We start from the raw sequence: 24,668 nt of genomic DNA, 5'->3' as shown, positions 1-24,668 counted from the left end.
CGTTTATCATCAGGGTGGTGGATGTGACGGTACAGTACTCCATTCTCCAGCCTAAATTGGAAGAATTGGAAGAGTTAACGACAATGCCTCGCGTTAGGTGGGTGGGACACTCATGAGAGCTGGTCCATAGTCCGGATCAGACAACTGGCAGGAGCGAAGCGTGCACTTGTCGTCTGATAATAGCTGGTCTATTAAGAGGGGGTTGCGGGCGCTGCAGTAGAAGTGGTGGCCGAGTATAGACTGATGCTAGGCTGGGTATTTGGTAGCGGGCAGCGCGAAAGGGTGTCAGCGTCTTGGTGTTCTCTACCGGACTTGTAAATGATATAGAATTCATATTTTTGTAAACGTAAAATTCACCGACCCATGCGTTTAGACAAGTTTCTCTACGTGAAAAGCCAGCATAGGAAGTGGTGGTTCGTAACGATCGTGAAATGACGGCCGTGGAGATAGGGACGGAACTTAAGCACTGCCCAGACCACAGCCGAGCACTCCTGCTCAGTTATGGTATAGTTATTCTCGGTCGCGGTTTGTACTCTACTGGCGCATTCAACTATCTCTCTTTGTGACGAGGTGTCGCGTTGGAGCAGAATGGCGCCTATACCGCGGCCGCTAGTGTCAGTATGTAGGATGGTTGGTGCGGCCTTATCAAAGTGGGGGAGTACAGATACAGACGTGAGGCCACACTTGAACAGGTTGATTGCCGTTTGACAATCTTCCGACCACTGAAAGGGCACGTCGCAAGCGAGAAGTTGATGCAGTGGAGCCGCTATTGATGCGAGGTTTCGTTTAAAACAGCGAAGATAGGAGGCGAGACCACAAAAACTTCGCAACTTCTTCGACCTTTCGGGGCGCGGAAAGCGAAGCACCGCAGCACTTTTGTCCGGATAAGGCCGAATTCCGTCTTTTTCACGACGTGGCCCAAAACCTTGATAGCTTTTGTGGCGAAATGGCATTTTTTTTTGTTAAGTTGGAGACCAGTGGCGGCAAGGCATGTCAGATTGTCATCCAAATGTTGGACGTTATGAGGAGATGTTGACGAAAAATGACGATGTCGTCCAAGTATCAAAAACAGGTCTTCCATTTAAGGCTGCCAGCACGGTATCGATCATGTGCTCAAATGTAGCGGGCGCGTTGCACAGCCCGAAAGGCATAACGTTGACTTTATATAGCCCGTCGGGGGTTGCGAATCCCGTTTTTTCTTTATCCTCTTCGTGGATAGGAATTTGCCAGTATCCGGAGTGCAGGTCGAGGCTGGAAAAGTATTTCGCGCCTTGTAGAGAATCAAGGGCATTGACAATGCGAGGCATTTCGTGCAGATCCTGAGGAGTGATCTCATTGAGCGCCCTGTAATCGACACAAAAGCGCAGAGAGCCTTCTTGCGAACCAGAACCACAGGCGACGACCAAGGGCAAGATGAAGGGCGAATCACCTCTCGTTTGAGTATGTCGGCTACGTTTTCTTCGACGATTTTTCTCTCACCTGGAGACACGTGGTAGGGCCGGCGGCGTATAACAAATGTTCCGAGTGTGTGGGTTCGATGCGTTAGAGTAGTAGTGCGGTCCGATGTCGAGGAGTAAACATCGAAGGAACTGGCGTGTTTCTTTAACAAAGCAAGTAGCTGTTGCATCTGTTAAGGTGTCAAGTCATTGCTAATGGCTGCAGTAAAGGCAGAAGAAGAAGCAGGCTCACGCCTAGGGCTGTCGTTGTAGGAGACGGCATGAAGTGGCACGACGCACGCAGGCTCGGGATCCGTCACGCAGGCCACCATGGTGTTCTGTGGTAGTAGAATTTTTTCGGATGTTGTATTCACAGCGGTGACAAGTGCGGAACCATTGAGAAACCAAACTACACCGGAAGCGAGAATAATGCCTTTACCGACGCAACTAAATGATGGTGAGACCAAGACGTCGCCATGATCGATGTCCTTGGAGGTAATAGTTACAATTCGCTCTTGACCTGGTGGTAATTCGGTATCTTTTACAGCTGTTAAATGGAGTGGCCTCTGGGGGTCATTGTTGAGCGTGGAGTCCGTGTGGGTGAGGTGGACGATGCGTTGGCCACAGCAAATGGCCACAGAGGCAGAAGAAAGAAAATCCCACACTAAAATAATTGGTGAGAGCACTCAGTGAAGACGGTGAACTGAATGTGGTGTCGGGTACCATCAATAAAAACGCGTGCTGTACAAAAAGCGGAAAGGCGAATGGTATACCCCTGGGCAGCTACCAACGTGGGTTCATTGTAAGTGGTCATCACTTTTTTCAGACGTTTGCCTAAGTCAACACGCATAACCGAAAATGTTGCACCCGTGTCCACCAGAGCATCCACGTACGCTCCTTCCACCACCACCGAAATCATGTTGCACGGGCCTGGTGGAAAATATCAGTCCTATTTCGTAGTGCAGTTTTTCCCAGAAACTGCGTCACTTTGTTTTCCGAATTACTAGCAGGGACGAATGGGGCAGGCTGAAGTGGGGAGGAGGAGTGGCGAAAAGGAGATGGTGAACGGCATCTGGAGTTTCGGCTGTTGTGAGGTGCATTTGATAAGGGCGGAGAGGAAGAGCGGTGTGTAGATGATCAATGACGTTGACCTTGATAGTAAAAAGTATCTCGTTCACGCATATTGTAACCGCGGTGCTCGTCATGCTGGCGCTTGCGGCAGAAGCGAGAAATGTGGCCGCGATACCCACAGTAGTAGCAAACTGGTCGAGATGAGTACCAAGGAGAAGGATAGAAAACATGCGGAGTACATGAAGAGAGTGCGGTCAGGTGGGCAGAGGAAGGGTTAGGTGGGATGGAACGAAATTTGAAGGGACAAGTGGCAGCGACTGACGCGTACGATGGCAGCGGCAACGTCATGTTTTTGACACTCGGATGCACAGCAGCGACCTGCGCGTAGGTTCTTATCGGCCCAGACGAGGGTGACTGGACGTGAGCTGGAGGATTCACAGATGTCCGTTTCTCCCTGATAATGTCGCATAATGTCGCTGCAGTAGACTGTGGAGAACACAATGGAGAAGGTGTGAAACCCATATTCTGCAACTTTTCACGTATTATGTCTCTTATGAGGTCACGGAGAGGTCAGATTAATCACCTATGTCTGTTTGTAGACAAACCAAGTTCAGAGTATCGAGGCGCTGTCATGTCGCGACGACGTCGGCTATGGTAGCCGGGTTTTGAGCAACCAGGGCATTGAAGGCAACAGGGCCTATACCCTTCAAAATGTGGTGTACTTTGTCGGTCTCCGCCATAGATGAATTGGCCAGCCAGCAGAGCGCAAGAACATCCTCGATGTACGACGTGTATGACTCAAAGGAATGTTGTTGGCGAGTGTCGAGGGTTCTCTTCGCTACTTCGGACCGAATTGCCAGTGTACCAAAAACGTGACGGAGCTGCTGCTCGAAGGTTGCCCAGTCGGGTATGTCGGTGATGTGGTTAAAGTACCACGTCTTCGCAAAACTGGTGAAGTAGAAAGAGACGTAACGGAGCTTGGCGCTATCGTTCTAGCAATTGGCAACTCTCACGTGGTTGTACTCATCGAGCCAGTCCTCCACGTCTTCCCAACGACGACCGGCAAAGATAGGGGGATCACGCTGGTGGCTGTGCACGTAAACAGGAGGTGCGGCTGAAGGCGGCGGGAAGCGATGATAGCAGCAATGGCAGCACCGCCGGCAGGCTCTTTCTGTGACATGCTGCCAGACAGGGGGGGGGGGGGGATAATCGGCGGCCTGAAAGCCGCTTCAGGGAGTCGAGCGAGGTGGGAGAGGACCAAGGACCAAAAATCCATCACCACTACGTATGACGTCTGGGTTGAGACAGCGTTTATTCAGCCAAGGGCTCAGCAGCGTTGGGTTATCTGAGACTGAGCACACGCACACGCGATGATGATTGTGACTATGAGGACATGGACCCGGACGGATGATGATGATTATGATAATGAATATATGTGAACAAGCGCATGATAAGTGCCCAATCTACATATATACATATATATATATATATATATATATATATATATATATTTATATATATAGATAAATAGACAGATAGATAGATAGATAGATAGATAGATACAACCAAAGTCGCCAAAGTCCTCTAAGAAATGCTTTCTATTTGAAAACAGGCGCGCTCTGGCTGGCTATGACAGCCCGCGGGTAGCCAGAAGTGGAAAATCAAAAAGCCCCACTTATGAGCCAAGAGTGGCGAACACGTGAAAGTCGTACTTCAGGGCCGTCGGCACCCCTCGCAATGCCCTTTGGGCACGCCTGACCGACAGATGAATTAGGAGGAATTGTTGGCCGTCGTCGAGGCTGCTTGCTTTGTCGGCAAGGTCTCCTGGGCATTAGCCCAAGCGTCTGAGAACTGTCTGCGGGTGCCATTCCTATGTTCTCCGTGGTGGCCTAATGCCGTGTTTCCACAAACTGTGGTCTTCCCAGCGCCAACCTATCACTGCAATGAACTACCTAATTGATTTCCACGAAGGACTCAACGTCTTCTTGCTGTGCTGTGTCGGGCGCAGCGTGCAGCGTTTTATCCCGCACCATGGAACGAACTGGGCGTGCTTCTTTTGTCTTTCCTGGATGTGAATGAAGCAGCGTTTCACCTTCTCCTTTAGGGGGCGGATTTGAAAATGGCAATTTTCATTACGCTGTCCTGGCCTCCACAAGCTCCAGAAGCTCCTATCAAGCTTCCACTGATAGCTTCCTTGATGCTACCACTATCAGGCAGTAATGCTGCCATCAAAATGTAAGTACTGTGATTGAGAGTTACTGTAAACAGCTCCGGGCTCTTCCCCTCCAGCTCTTCGCGAGACTCTGTCTGGCTGCGGTCGTCTCGGCAGATCACCGACTACATCAGGACACTATAGTAACATAAAAATTTACCTACAACTGTAAGCTGAATGTATGACAACATCTAAAATTACAATATTAACAGCAGCAGAACCCTACTTATCGAAAACTAGGCTAAATGCACACGAATGCATGTGCTGTATTCATCATCATCATCATCAGCCTGACTACGTCCACTGCAGGACAAAGGCCTCTCCCATGTTCCGCCAGTTAACCCGGTCCTGTGCTTGCTGCTGCCAATTTATACCCGCAAACTTCTTAATCTCATCTGCCCACCTAACCTTCTGTCTCCCCCTAACCCGCTTCCCTTCTCTGGGAATCCAGTCAGTTACCCTTAATGACCAGCGGTTATCCTGTCTACGCGCTACATGCCCTGCCCATGTCCATTTCTTCATCTTGATTTCAGCTATGATATCCTTAACCCCCGTTTGTTCCCTAATCCACTCTGCTCTCTTCTTGTCTCCTAAGGTTACACCTACCATTTTTCTTTCCATTGCTCGCTGCGTCGTCCTCAATTTAAGCTGAACCCTCTTTGTAAGTCTCCAGGTTTCTGCTCCGTAGCTAAGTACCGGCAAGATACAGCTGTTATATACCTTCCTCTTGAGGGATAGTGGCAATCTACCTGTCATAATTTGAGAGTGCTTGCCGAACGTGCTCCACCCCATTCTTATTCTTCTAGTTACTTCAATCTCGTGGTTCGGCTCTGCGGTTATTACCTGCCCTAAGTAGACATAGTCTTTTACAACTTCAAGTGCACTATTACCTATCTCGAAGCGCTGCTCCTTGCCGAGGTTGTTGTACATTACTTTCGTTTTCTGGAGATTAATTTTAAGACCCACCTTTCTGCTCTCCTTGTCTAACTCCGTAATCATGAGTTGCAATTCGTCCCCCGAGTTACTCAGCAATGCAATGTCATCGCCGAAGCGCAGGTTACTAAGGTATTCTCCATTGACTCTTATCCCTAACTGCTCCCATTCTAGGCTTCTGAAAACCTCGTGTAAGCACGCGGTAAATAGCACTGGGGAAATTGTGTCCCCCTGCCTTACACCCTTCTTGATTGGTATTCTGTTGCTTTCTTTATGAAGCACTATGGTAGCAGTTGATCCCCTGTAGATTTCTTCCAGAATGTTTATATATACTTCATCTACGCCCTGATTCCGCAGTGTTTGCATGACGGCTGATATTTCTACTGAATCAAACGCCTTCACGTAATCTATGAAGGCTATGTATAGTGGTTGGTTATACTCTGAGCATTTCTCTATTACCTGATTGATAGTATGAATGTGGTCAATTGTTGAGTAGCCTGTTCGAAATCCTGCTTGTTCCTTGCAGAGCAGCGATGCGTAGTGGTTAGAGCATCCGCCTCGCATGCAAGAGGTCCGTGGTTCAAATCCCGGTACCGCGCAGTTCCCAACCGGATTAAAAAAAAACAAAAAAAAAATCCGCGTGTTGATGGAACTGCATTAGGAGGCCTGGGGTGCGGCCTCACCGGCAAACACCGCCGAGAACGCACTCCCTCACCAGAGAAGGATTGGCCACCCTGGTGCAGTATCTGGCCACTACCTCCCACATGCTTACGTCAAATAACTCATGTGCTGTATTAGGTCATTCTTAAAATAATCTCAATGACATCAGAAAAACCACGCACAACGAATCCCTAGTAAAATCGATCTAGCTGCACAAAAAGAAGAACCTTCCGTCCAGCAAGAGCGAAATAAATCACTTCTTCGTTTTTGCTTGATTCGTGGAAAAAGAATCTCCGGACGTTACTATAGGAAATGGCCCCTCTGGTTCGAAAATTCTATTTTCGCTTTGACAAACTGAACAGGTCACGCCATCTAGCAGGACTCAGCTGAACCAAAATATGTCTGCTATCTCGGAGCCAATCACAGGAAATTATTTATTGGCCGTTTTGCTGCCGTGGTTCGCAGCTTTTCTTCTGTTCGGTCGGAGGCGACGAAATAGAGCCACAAAACGTTATTTACACCAACAGTGACGTTCGGTTGTTGACTTCTGTATAAGGGCATTTCGAAGTCCACTAACTCAGTGCGAACCACTAAAAAGGTATTTTATTTCAAAATAAGTTCTTCCTTGGCACAAAAAAAAACACTACGAGGTTTGTGGACCATTATTTCAAGAATCAACGTCGACTAATTAGTTGCCTTTAGTTTCCTTTTAATGGCCGCACAATGAGAACTTACTCATCTCTGAAGATGAAAAGCAAAGAGCTGCAAGTTCTTGCCCTAATATATCAGAAATGACTGCCGCATAGCTTCTCATTGGCATATTCCAAAAGAAGACCCGGCCAATGACTCCGCTATGGCGAGCGAAAACAATAATACAGAAGGTCCCAGTGCCCTCTGAGCTTAAAAAACAGCAGCTTTTCTTTGTGAGGAGTGTGTTTTGTCACCACTTCTTCAAACCCACCACACGATAGAAAGTTATCAAAACAACTGGAGGTGCTAGCACAACGTTTATCTCGGTGTGCTTCGCTTCGACTCTGCCAGGTATACCGACGTAAAAGCCTCAAAACGTGACGCGTATATCCCTGCTTGACTTGCCGCACCATGGCACGATGATCATAGCTATCGAAGATGAAATTTTCAGACAAGCTTAGATCAATAAACTTTATTATGTGCCCTGCGCTGAGATTGGAGAGGCGCTTGACTTTAGGCCAGTGCTTTCTGGCCCTTGGCAGCCGACTTGGTTGCTGGGAAGCCCAAGGTTTGAGTTACAGATGAAAGCTAACCAATAGATTTTAAATATTTAGAGCTGACTAGCAGGTGCCCTGATTCTGTTACGCGGGTGTGATTTAATTTCTAAGCTGTTTCATCACAGCAGTAATGGCCGATAATTGAACAACCTGCCTCGAATTCCTCAGTTTAACCCATGAAACTGTATATACTGGGGTCGTATATTAACAGGGAGATAAAGCAATCTTGAGTAGTGGTGGCTATTTGTTTCTCTAAAACAGAAAACCAATTTTCTCGTTGACACAGGCTTTATTATACCTTTTCACACACTGTAGTTTTCTCTTACCTGTGTTTCTCTGGTCATGTATGCCATATAGTTTCAGTACAGCAACAGTTCAACGTTCACTTGGACTTATGACAGGGTAGTATTGCGCATCACGCATAATAGTGGAATGTCTGCTTAACTGCTTCAGCTTCTTTTTTAAGTGCGACTTTAGTAATACTGGTAACCAACATAAAAACAATCAATTCTGTTTTTAGTTACCCGCTTCAGAAAATACTCTTTACCTGGTGGGTTACTCCAGGAGTCTCAACAAGTCAGAGTACTCATGCGCAGCATCTGTCTTCGATAACATTGAGGGAGGATTTATCCACCGCACTCTGCTCCTGAAAAGGGCACCGGTAAGTAGCGTTATAAAACCTTCCAAGTGCTAAAAGCTCAGCGCGAGCATCTATTTCACGAGAAACAGAGAGTACCTGGCGACGCAGCATCTTTCTTTTTTCTATTTTTAGCAAATAATTACCAGCTGTGTATTGCTCGTACATTGATGGCTTGCCAGGCTCTTCAAGTTAAGTTGGGTCAGTAGTGTAGCTCATGACAATACTGAGATCGGTGCACACATTGAATAACAGAGGCAATCTGAACCTTACTGTGCGTTAAGGTATGCATCATGTGTGTCCATCATTAACGTATTTCTTTGAGAGTCCATCAATGTTTGACTGTAGCTCGCTGCGTGCTCGGAATGCATATGCAACGTTTTTTCTTTCATTGTTTTCAAAGTATCTAGCCACTACTGGAACTACACCTACTTGTTTCCCCGAGTTGACAGTTTCATAGATTTTATTCCAGCAGCAGTTTCTCGCACTGGTGCAGCTTTCCGGTAGAACAGATGACTTCCACGCACAGTGCCTTGGTTCTATTAAAGAAGCAACCTCAATTTCTTACCTGCGTGTTGATGAAGAATTTCTGTAGCATGGGCTAGTTCACACTTTTGTGTGAACCTATCTAACAGAAAAGCTATTTGCGTGGTGTCCAATGCGTGGATGTGTTCAATTCGCCGGAGTGCGTTTAGTTACGCAAGATAAACAGTCAGTAGTGTCGTGATGGTGCGCTTGACTACGTAGGCGTATCGAACTTGCCAGCACATTTCCAGCGTGAAAAAAAAATAAGTGAAGAAAGTCTATAGTACCAGTACTTCATAGCAAACTTGACAAATCTGAACGTGCGTTTGAACGCAATATAAAGTTAGTACATTCTGCGACAAAATTAAGCGAAAAGGAGTAACGGAGCTTTATGGGCGCGCGCGAAGAATGCATAGACCGTCGTGGAGTAACCACAGAGAGCACGCGTGCGTCGTCCAAACTACGGCAAGGTTCCTTTTGGCGTTGCATAAATCAGTTGCCAGACTTCGAGGTGGTTCTTGCCAAACTGCCGCTAAAGTTAGCTAAAGAATTTTTTCCTGCAGTTGTGGCTTCTCCGTAAGAGTATGGTGCAATCCGTGGTGCATTTGGTGAGTGCATGAGCGACGCAGGCCGTTTTAATCAATGGAATAAACCGAGCCTAGCAGACGTCGAGCGTGGTGCTGCCGTGCAATTAAAAGGCCGTTTTAACTCCGTTTTAATTAACGAAATGAACCGCGCAATACAGAAGTTGAGTGTGGCACTGCCGTGAAAATAGGAGGCCAATTTAATAACGGAATGAACCGCACGTTACGGAATTCATTTTATTAACAGAATAAACCGCGCGTTACAGAAGTCGAGCGCGGTGCTGCCATGCAATCAGGGGGCCAATTTAATTAACGGAATAAACCGCGCCTAGCAGAAGCCGAGGGTGGCGCTGCTGTGCAATTAAGAGGCTATTTTAATTTACGGAATGAACCCTGCCTAGCCGAAGTTGGGGCGCGTTCTCTTGCTGTGTGCACAGCTGGCAATCAAGATATTGCGTCTCAGTATTGGTGATGACGGGGAAGACTGAATAGAGTCGCAGGAGGTGATGCGCTGCCCCCCTCCCCCCTTACTTTTTTTCTCTCAGCTGATCGTGTCGCGTCGACCGTGCGCTATGACGGGGGACGCTACGCTTCTCCTAGCTGTGTCGGCACAAGACATATTGTTCGGATTCTTATATACATGTGATGAATAGGCGTTCCAAGGCTGGTTAATTGGAGTACGTCGGATATGCTACAGCTATGTACGCCTGGATGGCTGCTTTATCGAGCTGCTTTATCGAACCGTGACTTCTGCTAGGCGCGATTCATTCCGTTAATTAAAATGGCCTCTTAATTGCATGGCAGCACAACGCTCGACTACTGCTAGGTGCGGTTTATTCCGTTAATTAAAACGGCCAGCGTCGCTCGTTCGCGAAATGCACCGCGGATGGCACCATATTCTCACGGAAAAGCCACAACTACACAAAAAAAACTTTGTTGTCATATTTAGCGGCAGTCTGGCAACACTGACCCTCCCAGTCTGGCAACCACTCATGCAACACCAAAACGAACCTTGCCCAAACTACTTAGTCGTCAAAGGGATGAACCATTCAAGAGATGCGGGCCCTGCGGTAAGTGTTGGCAAGGGCACTAGCCATCCTTCTCTCTCCTAGCTTAGGCTTCCCCCACTATTTACTGGTGATGCGGGACGCCAATCTCGGATTAGACGTCAGACGATGAATGGTTTGATAAATGCATGGATGTATTGATGGATCGATGGATGGACGGTTGGATGGATGGATGGATGTATGCATGTATGGATGGATGGATGGGTGGACGATTGATTGGTGGATGGATGGATGGATGGATGGATGGATGGATGGAAGGATGAATGGATCGATGGATCCTGCTATGCCCTTGAGATCGGGTGGTCGCTCATGCTACCTAGCCCTAAAGTTAAATACTATCGTTGAGTGCTTAAGAATTGATTTTTACTTGCGCCTCGATTGTAGCCACCAATCAATTATCGTCGTCTTGGTTATTTCTACCCTTTTAAAGTCTATTTTATCTTCCTTGTCCCTAAGCCCCAAAGCTTTGAAAAATTCGGCCCCATTATCTTCAACTATAGCGTGGAGCCCTTTACCGAACATTATCCAATGTTCAGCCGTGTCCTTCTCCTCTTCACAAGCACTACGTACCGTGTTTGTGCCTTCGTATTTTGCTCTGTACGTCTTGCTCCGCAATACTCCTATTCTATCTTCGAAGAGCAGAGAATTACCCCGAAAATCATCGTAGACCTTTTCCCTTGGAATTCCCTGCTTAAAGGTTTGGTAGGTCTCCAGTGATAATTTCGTAAGCATTCCAATCTTTCATATGTCGCTCTGTTCCTTCACCTTCTTCTTAACAAGTGTTTCTTTTTGGCTTCGTAGTCTGCTGTTGTCTAAATACTTGGTTGACAGCTTTCGAGTTCGCTTCCTCAATTTACTATTAACATTCTTGATGTACAAATAGCTGAAAACTTTCCTAGCCCAACACTTTTCTCCCTTTTTTCTCAATCACTCCTGAAAAACGATCTTGCTGCTAGCTTCCCTGCACTCAAACAATGTCCATCATATGTAACCCTGTCACCCCTGAATAGCGGTATTCCCTTGTGCTCCCAAAGCCAGTTCACGTACGACACGTTCATTTCCAATATGCTTGAACTTATGATTTCATTCACAAGACCACATTGCTGCTCGTCAAACCTGAGACCATGACACCTTTCCGAATCCCTCTCAACACATATTATCTGTTGTACTTCCACAGTGTCATATTTTTTATTACAGCTGCATTCCTGGTGTCCTTAGTCTTTGCGTGTCTTTCGTGCTCCCTTAGACACTCAGCCCAGTTATTTATCCTTATGCGCAAATATTCGTATTTATACACTTTTTCTAGCATGACTTCCTGTATGTTTTGCTGACTGCCTTTGTTATCATTAAAAATCATGAATGCCGATTTTTTCTGCTGAACTTTAATTCAACCTAACTGCCTCATTACCACAGATGCCTATCAATCCCTGCAGAGCCCCCTTGTTGTCGGTATCATACTATATCATCTGCATACTTCAATGTTGATAAGGACTGTTCTATGCGTTTTCCTTGCTTGGCAAAAGAGAGGCTGAAGCCGAGTCAACTCTTCTTTAATTTGGCTTCTAGTCCCTGGAGATACTTTATAAATAACAAAGCTGACAAGGGACTTCCCTGTCAAAGCCAGCGTTGTATATCTATAGGTTCACATACCTATTCTTCTCACTTCGTGACTAGCTTGTTTCTTTTATGGATATTCTTTAAAGAATAGTTATTCAATCTTGCACATTTAGTGTGTCAAGTATTCTCCACAAGTCTTCTTTAATTCCACTATTGCTAGATTCCTTGATATCTAGAAATGCCAGCCACAGCAGCCTGTGTTCTTTGTCTGCTATTTCAATACACTAAATCAATGAAAGCAGATTGTCCTCCAACCTCCTTCATTTACGGAACCCATTTTGGTGTTCTCCCAGAAACCCCTCATTTTACACTCGTGTCTGTAGTCTTTCCTCTATTATCTGCATCACGAGGCTGTAAACTACTGATGTCACTGTTATAAGATGGTAGTTGTTTATATCGGCTTTGTCCACCCTTTCCTTTAAAGTTTATGCTCATCCTGTTTAGTTTCCACCCGTTGGGAGCTTCACCATTCATTACTGCTTTGCCCACTGCTTCTTTTATAGTTTGATTACAGTTTGGTCGTATTTTTTTATCAGCAAGATTGGGAGGCCGTCAGCACCTTTTGATGTGCTAGACGAAACCCTTCTCTCTGTCATTACGCTGCTCTCCTGGTCCCAGTGGAGCCACTGATCTAGTTGGTCCATTCTCATCTGATACGGTGCGTGCAGCGTCTTCTTGTTGTGTACTGTTTTCTGTCATTGTTTTTATATAATTTATTGCCTATTCCCCTTCTTGTCTGACCCCCTGAAATGTCGTGATAAACCTCTCCTTAATGCTTCTCTCACTACTCAGAGAATCTAGATGGTCTCAAAACTTTGCAGCTGCATTTTTATCCTTTTTGTGTACTTCCATCACGCATTGGGCCTTTTTCTTCTAATCTTGACACTGATAAAATCGGACGCTTCCCTTCGGCAGGTCAGAGAGTTCCCCTATTTTCTTTTGACATCATCTTCCGGTTAAGACCTCTGTTAAGCACACCTGTGTTTCTTTGAGGCTTCTTGACGTCTTACTATGGCTCTCTTAACTTCCTCAACCCACCAGCTCTTGGAATTGTGTCTGCTTTCTCGGTTGATTTGGTTCAACCTTAGAAGCTCTAACTTGAACAAACGAGTTAGATTTATGTAAGTCCACTCTGTTTTAGTATCCTCGGTGATTATTTTTTTCAATCTCTTTTGTTAATATTTGTATTTGCCTTTCTGAATATATATTACCGTGTGGTTGCTCATATTGCCACCTTTTAAATTGTAGTTCTTTTCCAAAACACAGCTTGATAGCTTTGTGATCACTACCTAAGCTTCTGGATGCATACTCATCTGTCTTCATCACCCTTAGCCGATCATGCATTTTATGTGACACTATTGCGTAAGTTGTCGTCGACTGCAGCCCTCCTATCTCCCTCGTTATCTGCCCTTCGCCTTTCTCGGTGATGTTGCAAATGATTAAACCACCCCTTTTACACATATTCATTATCATTCTGCCTCTTGGGTCAGTATATCCAATTATATCTTCTATGTGCACATTCATGCCTCCTAATATGCTTACCTCGCACTCTTCTACTAGTTCGTCCAGTTCATTTTCTATGCACTGCACCATTTCTTGCTTTTGCTCTCTGGGTTTTGGCCCTGTCCACAAGTATGCAATATCTAGGAGCGTCATTTGACCTGCCACTTTCTCTTTTAGGCATAAATGTTCCTTACAGTCTAGCTTGACCCTTTGCCAGTCTGTACTTTCATGAATGAATGCCCCAATACCATCACCTCTTTCTGCTGTCTTCTGTTCTAATATATTATTAATATGCGTAGTCCAGATTGTTTGGTTGTTGTTCCATGTCCCTGAAACGTGTTTCTACAAAACCATGTACCGTCGGCTTCTCCTCCCTTAGCTGTTCTATCTCTTCCTACTTCAGCCTATTCCTGCCACTCTGCATGTTATTGTACCCTCCATCTGAATTGGCTCGGCCATCGTGGCTACGTCGATTTCTGCCCCGGACTCTACGTGTGTTAAATATTGGTGCAACTTCGGAATCGCATCTGTCTGTACCATCTGTCAGAGTTTCCCTGGTTGTTCTCCTCATTACTAGCTATCCTGGACACCGAACGGCCCGCAGGCCCCACAAAAAAGCTACTGCGCGTTCTACTAGTCCCCAACCCACCTCAGGACACTGAAGGGCCCGCATGCCCCACAAAAAATAATACTGCGCGTTCTACAAGTCACCAGTGCACCTCATGGCCTACCCTCCCATCCAAATCAATTCCGTTTCTTTGAAAATCACCCCACCTATGCACTATATCTCTCTTCATTTCCACCACCTCAAAGCCTTTCTCTCGACTCATCCGCCATATCTCTTTTTTTTTGCGTTGACAAATGCTCTTTAAAGGATGGTGTCACCTACCGGTACCTCGGGTATTGTGCATATCACTACCTGTCACCTCCCTACATGTCATGAACCCGTTTCGCCAGTGTGGTCACTAGTCCAGCCATGTCTTCATTTAAGACATTGTTTAAACCACTTGCAACTATCACCAGGTTTCATCCATCAGCTGTAGTTTTCAGTTTGTGCTCGTTTGCCATATGACTGCTTCCAGCTTGTGTCCTGAGGACGTCCCTACTGCAACCTTCTTGTCTCCTCTTACCCTCTCTTTGATTGCTTGTGCATTGATTTAAGTTCGAGTCCCCAGTGATTATCACGTACTGCGTCTTTTGAGCTGGCGCGTCTTGCACCAGGATGTTGCTTGCACATGTGAAGCGGGCTGCTTTGTCCCCTCCCGACCCCATCACTACTTCGCTGAAGCTGCGTCTTGCGGCCATTGAACTGGCTAAAACCGTTTTTTCAACCTGCTTGCTCTTGCTTTTCCGCCGTTCTAGTTGCCGGTGCACTACCGTTTTCTCCCTAGGCTGCTCCTTTGTTCACCTTCTCTAGTGCCTCCTCAGCGGACCTGAGTCTTTCTGCTATATCCCTCATTTTTTCTTGCTCTGTCACCAATGCAGTCTCCAGCTCGGTGTTTAGCATCTGCAGTTCACTCTTGGCAACCATCATTTCCTGCATTTTTTCGAGCTCAAAATGCCTACAGTTGGCGTAAGCTTCCTCTCTATTCGCGTCTGCACTTGCATCCAATTTCAAACCCACGCTGCATCTTGAACATTTTACAGTTTTTGTATTCATATTTTTTACACCAATTGTCTTTATGAATAGTTCCACTCGGAAATTACAAAACACGCCGCATGAAAATCCTGCCCTACGAAAAACCACGCAGTGCCACCTGTCAGCGCAGTTTTGAGTAGTGCAAAGCCCGACTGCCTTGCACAGTTCCCTGCACAAACAGGAGCAACTTCAGCGTACAAAACAGTGATTGAGCTAAATAATATATGTACTCGTACTAAGCAACTGCAACAAGACGGCAACTCCAAAGCGAAAATCACAAGAGTCATTCGTGTCACATCAAGCGAGCTTTGTTTTATTGATTGCATAGATTGTTCGTGTATGCACTTAGTTTAGTGCTTGCCTCGAACTCTATGTCATGCGATGCTCGCTTGCACTTGAATTGCCAGGTGCAGCACGACAAAACAAAATAAACATATTTTGTATTGTGCCAGCATTGCGTTTTGATGAGCTTCGTATTTTATGAAGCGAGCTTGGATTGAAAGAATAGCTTGCCAGGCCATTGGTTTTTTAGGAAACCTTGCCTCAAGGCCAACAAAAGAGGAGGGCCTTTGCACGTTCGCTTGTGGACGGCTCTCTGTCCATTACCCAATTATGGCTGGCGTGGGGAGGGGAAGGGCGCTGGTGGTGGCGTTTTTCGCAGGGATGCCTGGGCAGAGTTTTGACGTCTATTACGTTGTCTGGCGTCGTATGTACGCTTGGATGAGCGTGTGCTGCTGTTTTTACGTTTCGCCACACCAATGAACTCTGGAGCAGGTCTTGACACGTTATCACGCCGCGCTGTATATCTCTGGCTTAGTCAAGATGGTCAAGACCAACTCACGACACCACCGGTTGGGAATGAAGGCCAACATGGCGGCCGAAAAGACAGCTGGCCTAGTGCATACATTATTCAGTATGACTCAAGGCAGAAATCAGCGCTGGATTCTTTCACAAGTAGGTCATTATTCTATATTCTGCTGTACTTCTCTGGTGTGATATAGATCAGGATTGCCGGCAACGGGCTTTGTTGTTTTGTATGTCGCATGAAAAAAATGCACCGCGAATGTCGGCTTCGGCGTCTGTAGTTCGCCTGTGCTTTCTTTTGGGGACCTTCGACGCCAAAATTATGGTCTGCCTATTTGTACATTTGTCTGTTTGTCCACTCTAGTAATTCTTTAAACCTCATCCAATGATACGTCAAATGGCCCACCCTGTCCGCAGCGCCCACCACTATTGCTCAAGTTTCAGCGTTCATACTTGTGCGATGCTCATTTCAAAAGCAATAATTGCGCATATCTGAGGCACTATAACAACACGTCGATATTTTATATTTATGACTTCACACTAGAGAAGACAGGCATAAGTAATTTTAAGGACCGTAGTATTTATCACGCAGCGCGGACAGTGCAACGAGATGCTGAAAAAGGTGTTTTCAACGCTTTGCTAGGACCACACAGTGGTGGCACTTGCGCGTCGCTTTGCGTTCTACACCTTATCACCCCCCCAAAAGCGGGCATCTTTCCCCGTGGGCGTGCACGCATTCCTTCATTACCGAAAATAACTGCCAGATGGCGCTCGTGTCTAACCTGCCTTAGGGAGCCTACATGAACGGCCGTTCATGTAGGCTCCCTAACCTGCCTCGATACGTTCGCCTTCGCTGCAAGGATCGAGACTTCTAACGCAGCGCTTTCAGAATACAATTCACCAATTTTTTCGCACAGAACATCAAATCAACGTTTTGTTCACTCTCTCCACACGAAAGAGATATTGACCTACATTTGCAGTGAAACATGCAGATACGGAAGCAATGTTGTTTTTTCGACCACCCGGAAATTCACTGCCGTTGCCCTCGGCCGCTGGGCCGCATGCTCATCGAGTGCTCGTCTGTCTTCGCCGCCGCAATAAGCTCCGGGCTGACCATATTGGGCGGACCTCATCGTTGTTTTGCGAGTGGTGCAAAACACGTTGCGGTTGCTCGTACTGCTCGTAACGAGCATGGTTGTAATATGTCGTGAGCTGTAAGTGCTCCAGCACGGGCTCGTGGTGCTTTCGCGACCGTCGAAACCGAGTGTGAAAATCGGTTCCTATTACAGTTGCCTTCCCGTCAATAAGTCGCAAGCCGCTCGGCGCCGGCCGTTGGTGGCTGCCACAGCGGCCGACTCGCGTTTGTCGCTGCACTCACTCGAGTTTTGTCGAAAAGAACCGCAATAATAACCGTTTTTGAGGCGCTCGCTCCAAACCAACTCGGCGCTGTTTGTGGCGGCGGCCCAGCGTACGGTCGCTCTTCTGTTCGAGGTTTGCTGGCATCAGACGCTCAACGTGCAACACCGTGTTTATTCTCGCATTTGCTTGCTCGAGTCTAACGGTAGCGCTCGCTTAGAACCCAACGCCTCGCTGGTGGCACGGTGGTTCGCAGTGCCTTGGAAATATGACTGTGGCTACCGTACTTAAGATGTTGCGTCACGGGCATCCCAATGCGTCTTTCACGATGTGTCACATGACGGTGAAATTATTTGCATGTTTTATTTTACACGTATGTTTTTATCTCGCCTTTTACGTATTTGTCATACATATGCATAGTCATCCTTCGTCACGTGTGAATAAGTATTCTTACAATCTCATTGTGCAGCCGTAGGCACACACCGTGCAGAAGGCTGTGGCTGTGTGCGCTGGCGGCTGCAGTGCCTGTCATCTATCGCTTTCGTCGGAACAGCTTCAAAGGACTGTAAGAGATGTGAAGGTAAAATTATTTGCGTTTCGTATAAACATGTAGATTCTATATAAACTTGCGCATATTGTCATAAGCGTGTATCTTAATCTTCTGTCACGTGTGACTAACTATTTTTACTATACTATTGTACAGCCTTGGATACACAACGTGGAGAAGGCTGTGTGCGCTGGCGTCTGCAATGCCTTTCTTTTATGGCTTCCGTTGGAGGAGCTTTACTAGGACTGTACAAGATGCGACAATGAGCCTGGACTTGTATGTTTCACCACGAATTTTCTTTAATAATAGAGAAATTTAATGTTTATAGCACAAAATATAAGATTTGAATGTTTCTATTTTGTCTTTCGCTGTTGCAGTAAGTGCGAAAGCAGTGACACACAAGTGGCTAAATAACTTTTTGCGTGTTTTTTTCCGCGCCTTTTTTTTCTCACGCGCAGAAAACAGGTGAAAAAAAGTACTAGGCCTCAGGGAGGTTAACTAGAAAATCAATATTTGATCAAGCAATAAAAAAGTCACAGCTTTATATGCCGCAAAACGAAGCAATGAATGCAATAGCAACAATAATAAAGGTCATGTGCAGATTGGAAAGCCGGTCAAAATGTGCTCCGCGTTTCTCGCGCACTAATTACGCACTAAACGAACTCACAGGCACAGATGCACGCGAATAAGCGTCTCATTTGTTACTTCGCTAAGTCGAAAAAGCACGCTCTATTTGCGAACGGAGACTGCAGTGACTGCAGTGACCTTTGGGCACACAGCGACTACAGCAGAATTGTTGCACGTAAAGCCACAGGCCAGCCAAAGCGTACGATCCTCCCCTTCTCGCCACCACGAGATAATTACGCGGGAGGGAGCGTCGCTACCGTATTTCAAGCCGGGCAAAGCAAGCGTAAAAGATAGAGTGGGTGCCGCTACGCTATCCGGCGACGTGCGCTCCTTGTTCCATCTTTTTGATGATGCAAAAACACAGCAGCGGTAAGTGGTAGATATAAATAGCTTGCCGTTTGAACAGTCAAGAAGGTTTTCGGGGGTGACTCAGAGGTTAACGCCCCACTTTTACTACGCAGAGGTCCCACGTTCGCTGTTGCACGCCGGAGTGCTTTTTTCTGTTTTTTTTTTCTTTCTTGCATTTTCATATATATGTAGATACGTTTACATATACGGTGCATGTCGTCGACGCCGACGCCGGAGGCAAACTCCAGGCGAGAGTGTCCATATATTTGCTATCACAATAAAAGTTCATCCAATTCGAGTATTTGAGTGGACCAACCGTTCATCCAGCGAGGTGCAACTGTGAGAACTAACGGTTGTGGGGTAAGCAGTAAATGTGTGTATAACGGTGTCCGATGAGGTATAAATGTGAGGGTTAAAAGTTAGTTTTTTGAGGTGACTTGGGATACTAACTGTAACTCACTAAAGTGTAAATGTGTGCGCTAAATATATGTCCCTTCAGCCGGTCTGTGGGGACCAACTGTTAGACCCGGTGCCCTTAGTGCCTAAAAACTAATGGTTGTGGCAGCCCTCTTAGTCCCCAAAAAGATGAACCACGTGCCCCTTTAACACCCTTTTGCTCTAGAGTGTATACTATATATTAACTTTATCAAACCGTTGAAATGTTTCAAGAGCCCTTTCCCGATGGTCTAATGGCTAAGGCACGCGTCTGCTGACCCGCAGGTCGCGGGATCAAATGTCAGCTGCAGCGGCTGCATTTTCGATGGAGGGGAGAATGCTGGCGGACATCCCCAGGAATTCTAGACATAACATGTCGCGCCATCTCTCGGCGGTGGCTGATCACCTCTACGTAACTAATGGGAAGCGCACGAGAAAAAAACATATCTCACGAACCAGACACGATATCAAAAAAGACTACCGGTTTATCAGACCAGGCAACCACCAGAACATTTGAAGCCTAATTTATTAACGTGCCACTAAGTTCCTTCTTTCCCAAACAATCTGAATATTTTTCCACACAGCCTAGGGGACTGGCCCCAATTTTAACACACTTTGGCCTGTTTAAACATTGATCGCAAAGCTTAGAAAAATATTTCAAAAATGACTCCCAGTTTTAGACTAGGCGATAAACGATTTTTTGATTTATATAATGCATTATTTTGTAGCTAAAGCCATGTAGCTTCCCGAGCCGTTTTTGTCAACCTTGTAAACCCTTTTTATTACTTGAAAGCTGGCTTTTTTTTTCAATGCACTTTGCTTGACGGAGAAGCCAGCTAAGAATTAGTAAATAGCGTGTTGCAATGATTGCTTACACTGTGACGAGGAAAACGCATACATATGCAATAAGGACTCATTTCTACTTGATGAACGGCAGGTACTACCGTTAGTTGGGCGAATATGCAATGCAGAAAAGCTAAAATGTGAAATACAAAAAGGCCTATTTGTTGTTTTCAAGTCCCGCATTTGTATCGCTGTTTTTCAGAACAGCTCGCGGCGCTCACAATGTCTTTCAATGCCTGTACTTTGTCTTGGGTTTACTTTCTCACGTATCACTCGTTTAAAAAATCACGTGGCTTGAACTGCAGTTCGTGCACCAGATAGAGGACTAAGGATTGCTGCAGCGAGAATAAATTGGGTCGTGACTAATACATTCGGAATAACCATATTGTGCTAGAGTACCTTAAATGTGAAGGATTCACTATGAGCTTCGGTAACTTTGGGTGTATCTGTCTTTCTATGTAGCCGCTTACGAGTTTTAGCTCTCCGGACCATATCGTTCATGAGGTTTATATCAAAACTGGTGTGGCAAATACGACTGTATGAGCATCATACATGACAGGTTATATTAAAATCATGTCTTGCTTCTCATAAAAACCATTGTTTATGTGCCAAAATCATGGTGCTATAGTGGCTGTTTCATTTAGTTCATATATACCAAAATCGATACGATAAGATATTTGTGTATGACTAACATAAATGACACATAGTAATGTGAAAATCATGACGTGCATGTCATGTAGCATGACAATATGCCATACTCATGGTGCCTATGTGGCCGTTTGGCTAGCTTTACATGTTCCCAAGTTTTTGCCCCGGCGCACTGGTCTAGTGGCTAAGGTACTCTGCTGCTGACCCGCAAGTCACAGGTTCGAATCCTGGCTACGGCGGTGCATTTTCGATGGAGTCGGAAATGTTGTAGGCCCGTGTGCTCAGATATGGGTGCAGGTTAAAGAGCCCCACGTGGTCGAAATTTCTGGAGCCCTCCACTATGGCATTTCTCATAATCATATGGTGGTTTCGGGACGTTAAACCTGACATGTCAATCAAATACATGTTCCCAATTTGGAATTCGGTCAGGTGACTGTATAACAAATATTGTAGGAGTTAAGATGACAATCATGAAATCCATGGCATGTACAACATGATTTACGTTTTTTCTCACGATGCGTTACCGATCATGTCGCTAGCTTGTACAACCAAATTATTATTGCGTAATATGACGGTAAGACAAACTGAATTACACGTCTACACATATAAATTATGACATGCATATTATGCAAACATGGCTTACTCTTTGCAGGCTGCTTCACATTACAGCACCTATGTATGCGTTAGAAAAAAAAACGTTATAGTCGTTACTCAAACAGAAATAGAAAGCGTTACCACCCTTCAATACTTGAAAAAAAAAGGTAGTGCATTACCGTTACAGTTACTAAAAAAAGTAATGGATTGTCACCTCGGCCGTTATTTCGCGGTCGTAAGTTCTAGAATGTGTCTTTGCTGCAGAATCTCAAATAATAAATTTCAAAATCTCAAATATGTGTTTCACATGAAACTTCTAAACTAAGCTTGCATTATACCCGAAACGCTTATGTAACAAAAAAATTTGCACAAGTGTACCGAAGCTTAGCATTGTTATATAGTTCGTGACGATTGAGCTAAATCCCACTAGTGATGATATTTACAGATGATGAAGATGTAGAGGTGATGATGATATCTAAAGATAATGAAGAATCATTCGCTCATCGCACTGGCCGCGTTCACACTGAGCATTCCGGCCGCCGAAAGCGCTCCGAATCCGGTTCGGCGGCGGCGAGTTCCGCCGAAAGGGCCCTCTCCGCGCCGATCGCTCTCGGACCGATTTTTGCGGCGTCTGCCGCCGATTCGGTCACCGCGGACCAATAGAAGCGCTAGCCAAGGAATTTCTAAAAATGGCGGCCAAGCCGTACTCACTTGTTATGCCGCAGTGCACGAAACTGAATGTTGAAACCAACGGGAGTTTAACCTACTCTGTGCCTACTTCACCTCTGTATTTCGCGAAAGAGGTGACCGAGCTTGTTGCTGTCTTGCAGAGCAAAACAAACCCACCAACGCCGCTGGCGTCGGTGGTTTTTCTGCTCTTCGTGCATTACAAGAAAGCCACTTGCCAGCAAAGTAAGCAGTACTGTCTTTTTTTGCTTCTTGCGTACGAGAATCGTCGAAGTATACACCACCGGATAGCGTAGTAGCGTTAGCAAGCCGCGACAACAACCGGGTGACAGCGCACCCATCCCGCGTTCACCCCGTAGTAGATGGCATATTCGGCGGCGCGGGGCGCGTCTAGTGCGAACGATGCTGCGTTTCGGCGGCAGGGGAATTTCGGTCGCTGTAGAAAGCGGATGTTTCAGTGTGAACTAGGCATAACTCCCCCGCGCGGTGAAAGCGGCCGCCTGGTTGCTTGACAGTATTATAAACTGCGTCGCGCATAAGGCTCTAAAAGAGATACGTGCACTATCTCTGTTTCTCGGCAACGCTGATCATGATTAGCGCTAAGAAGAGAAACGCGGTAAATGACAGGAGATGTCTGTTTGACCACCGTGTACGGCCAAATGAAGCGACTGATTAACTTGTCGCATAAGCAGGGGACGCGTAGTGGAGTCCATAGAAGAACTTCGTCACCAGGGGAAAAACTCACAACACGGCGAGACGAGTCGTAGCGAGATTTTAGAGTGCCTTGAGAGAGGCTGGTGTTAACGCGGGTCTTGTGATGGCAGTGTGGGAGACGAGATAAGAAATTATTCAGAGAAAGGAGGCTAGAAGGTGCAGGAGCCGAAAGGAAAGTTACATCCAGAGCGAAACTCGGTGAGCGACCGTGGACGAGAAAAAAGGGAGAAAAGCCGGTAGTGCATTGAGCAGCCGTATTAAAGGCGAATGTCACGAAGGGTAGAATTGCATCCCAGTTCGTATGGTTGGGGTAAATGAACATGGCGATCATGTCCGATAGGGTCTGATGAAACCGTTCAGTCAATCCGTTGGTCTGCGGGTGGTAGCTAGAAGTGGTCTTGTGAACAGTGTTCAAGGCACGCAAAACTTGCTTGACAATGGAAGAGAGAAAGACTTTGCCACGATCACTCAGGAGATTGCGTGGAGCTCAATGACCCAAAAGATGCGGCGAAGAAAGAAATCGGCGACCTCAGTGGCAGTCCCAGATGATGTAGAAGTTGTTTCCACGTAGCGGGTAAGGTGGTCGACGGCCGTGACAATCCAGTGATTCCCATTTTATGATATAGGAAGAGGGCCATACAAGTCAATTCCAACGACTTCAAAAGGCGAGGCGGGACAAGGAAGATGTTGCGTTAAGCCAGCTGGAGCACTTGTCGGTCGTTTTTGCCGTTGGCAATGGACACATGAGGCAATGTACCTAGCGACGGCTGAAGAGAGGCCAGGCCACAAACAACGACTTCGTATTTTGTCGTAAGTATTGTGATAGCCTAGATGAGTGGCGGTTGGATCATCATGAAAGGCTTCCAGAACATCAAGTTGCATATAACGTGGGATGTCGGGTACCCAGTTGTTGCCATCGATGTGGAAAATGTAGCGGTATAAAGCACCACCGACAAGCTTAAATTGTTTAAGTTGTCGACGGAGTCTGGTGGTCAGAGAAGTAGTAGAGCCGGTCAATTGGTCAGCAATGGTGCGGCAGTATGGGTGGACACGTTGTTGTGAAAGGATGAGTAGGGTGGCAGGTGATGAATTTAGCGCTGCGATTGGAGAGGTGCTGTCATTTTGGAGTGTGGAAGGTGAGTGGCGACCGCTGGGCAAAGGACAGCGCAATAGAACATCAGCATCTTTATGCTTTTTGCCAGATCTGTAGGCGACATCAAAATCATACTCCTGCAAGCGAAGCGCTCAGCGATCGAGGCGACCCGATAAGTTTTTCAGCGAGGAAATCCAGCATAGGGCGTTATGGTCGATCACGACGGTAAAATCACGGCCAGAAGATATGGTCGGAATCTTTGACCTGCGGAAACAACAGCAAAATACTCCTGCTCGCTGATATTGTAGTTTTTTCTGAAATGGTAAGAGCGCGACTTGCGTAAGCAACGACGCGTTCGCGTGAGTTTTTGTCACGCTGCGAGATTACCGCGCCCAGACCATGACTATTTGCGTAGGTGTGAATGTTGGTGGATGCAGTGGAATCGAAGTGGCACAGTACCGGATCCGACGTGAGGGCTTGCTTCAATGCCGTGAAATTGCTTTCGCAGTCTTCGGACCAAATGGAGGGGGCGTTCTTTGTGAGGAGTTGATGGAGCGGGGACGCAAGTTCAGCGAAGCCACGTATGAAGCGCCAGAAGTAACAAGATAATCCAGGAAAGCTGCGCAGTTCCTTTTGACGTAGTTGACGAGGAAAATTGGCGATAGCGGCAAGCTTCTAGAGTCCGGCCGAATTCTTTCTTTGCTGATGAGGTGGCCGAGAAACTTGGTTGTCTTGCTATTAAAGGTACATTTCTTGGTGTTAAGCTGTAGACTGGCTTTTGCGAGGCATTTGAGGATTTTCGTCAAGACGTTGTAGATGCTGCCAGAACGTGCATGGTAAC

General features: G+C 46.3%; 1 protein-coding gene across 12 annotated transcripts in view; it reads left to right on the top strand.

Annotated features, from left to right (window-relative positions):
- The window catches only part of LOC119180142 (japanin-like-RA2), a 318,672-nt gene that overhangs the window by 174,092 nt on the left and 119,912 nt on the right, over positions 1-24,668 (top strand). For 8 of the 12 annotated variants that reach the window (XM_075868168.1, XM_075868169.1, XM_075868173.1 and 5 more), the window contains one exon: positions 8,080-8,220. The exons of the other annotated variants lie outside the window; for them this stretch is intronic. In XM_075868168.1, coding sequence (XP_075724283.1) covers positions 8,080-8,220 — 141 coding nt within the window. The remainder of the gene's footprint in view (positions 1-8,079; positions 8,221-24,668) is intronic. 12 annotated transcript variants of the gene reach the window in all.

This window comes from Rhipicephalus microplus, chromosome 7 (genome assembly GCF_043290135.1).
Source record: "Rhipicephalus microplus isolate Deutch F79 chromosome 7, USDA_Rmic, whole genome shotgun sequence".
Classification (NCBI taxonomy): domain Eukaryota; kingdom Metazoa; phylum Arthropoda; class Arachnida; order Ixodida; family Ixodidae; genus Rhipicephalus; species Rhipicephalus microplus.
The sequence above is the reverse complement of the archived record's forward strand: the minus strand, read 5'-3'. Positions and strand labels throughout refer to the sequence as shown.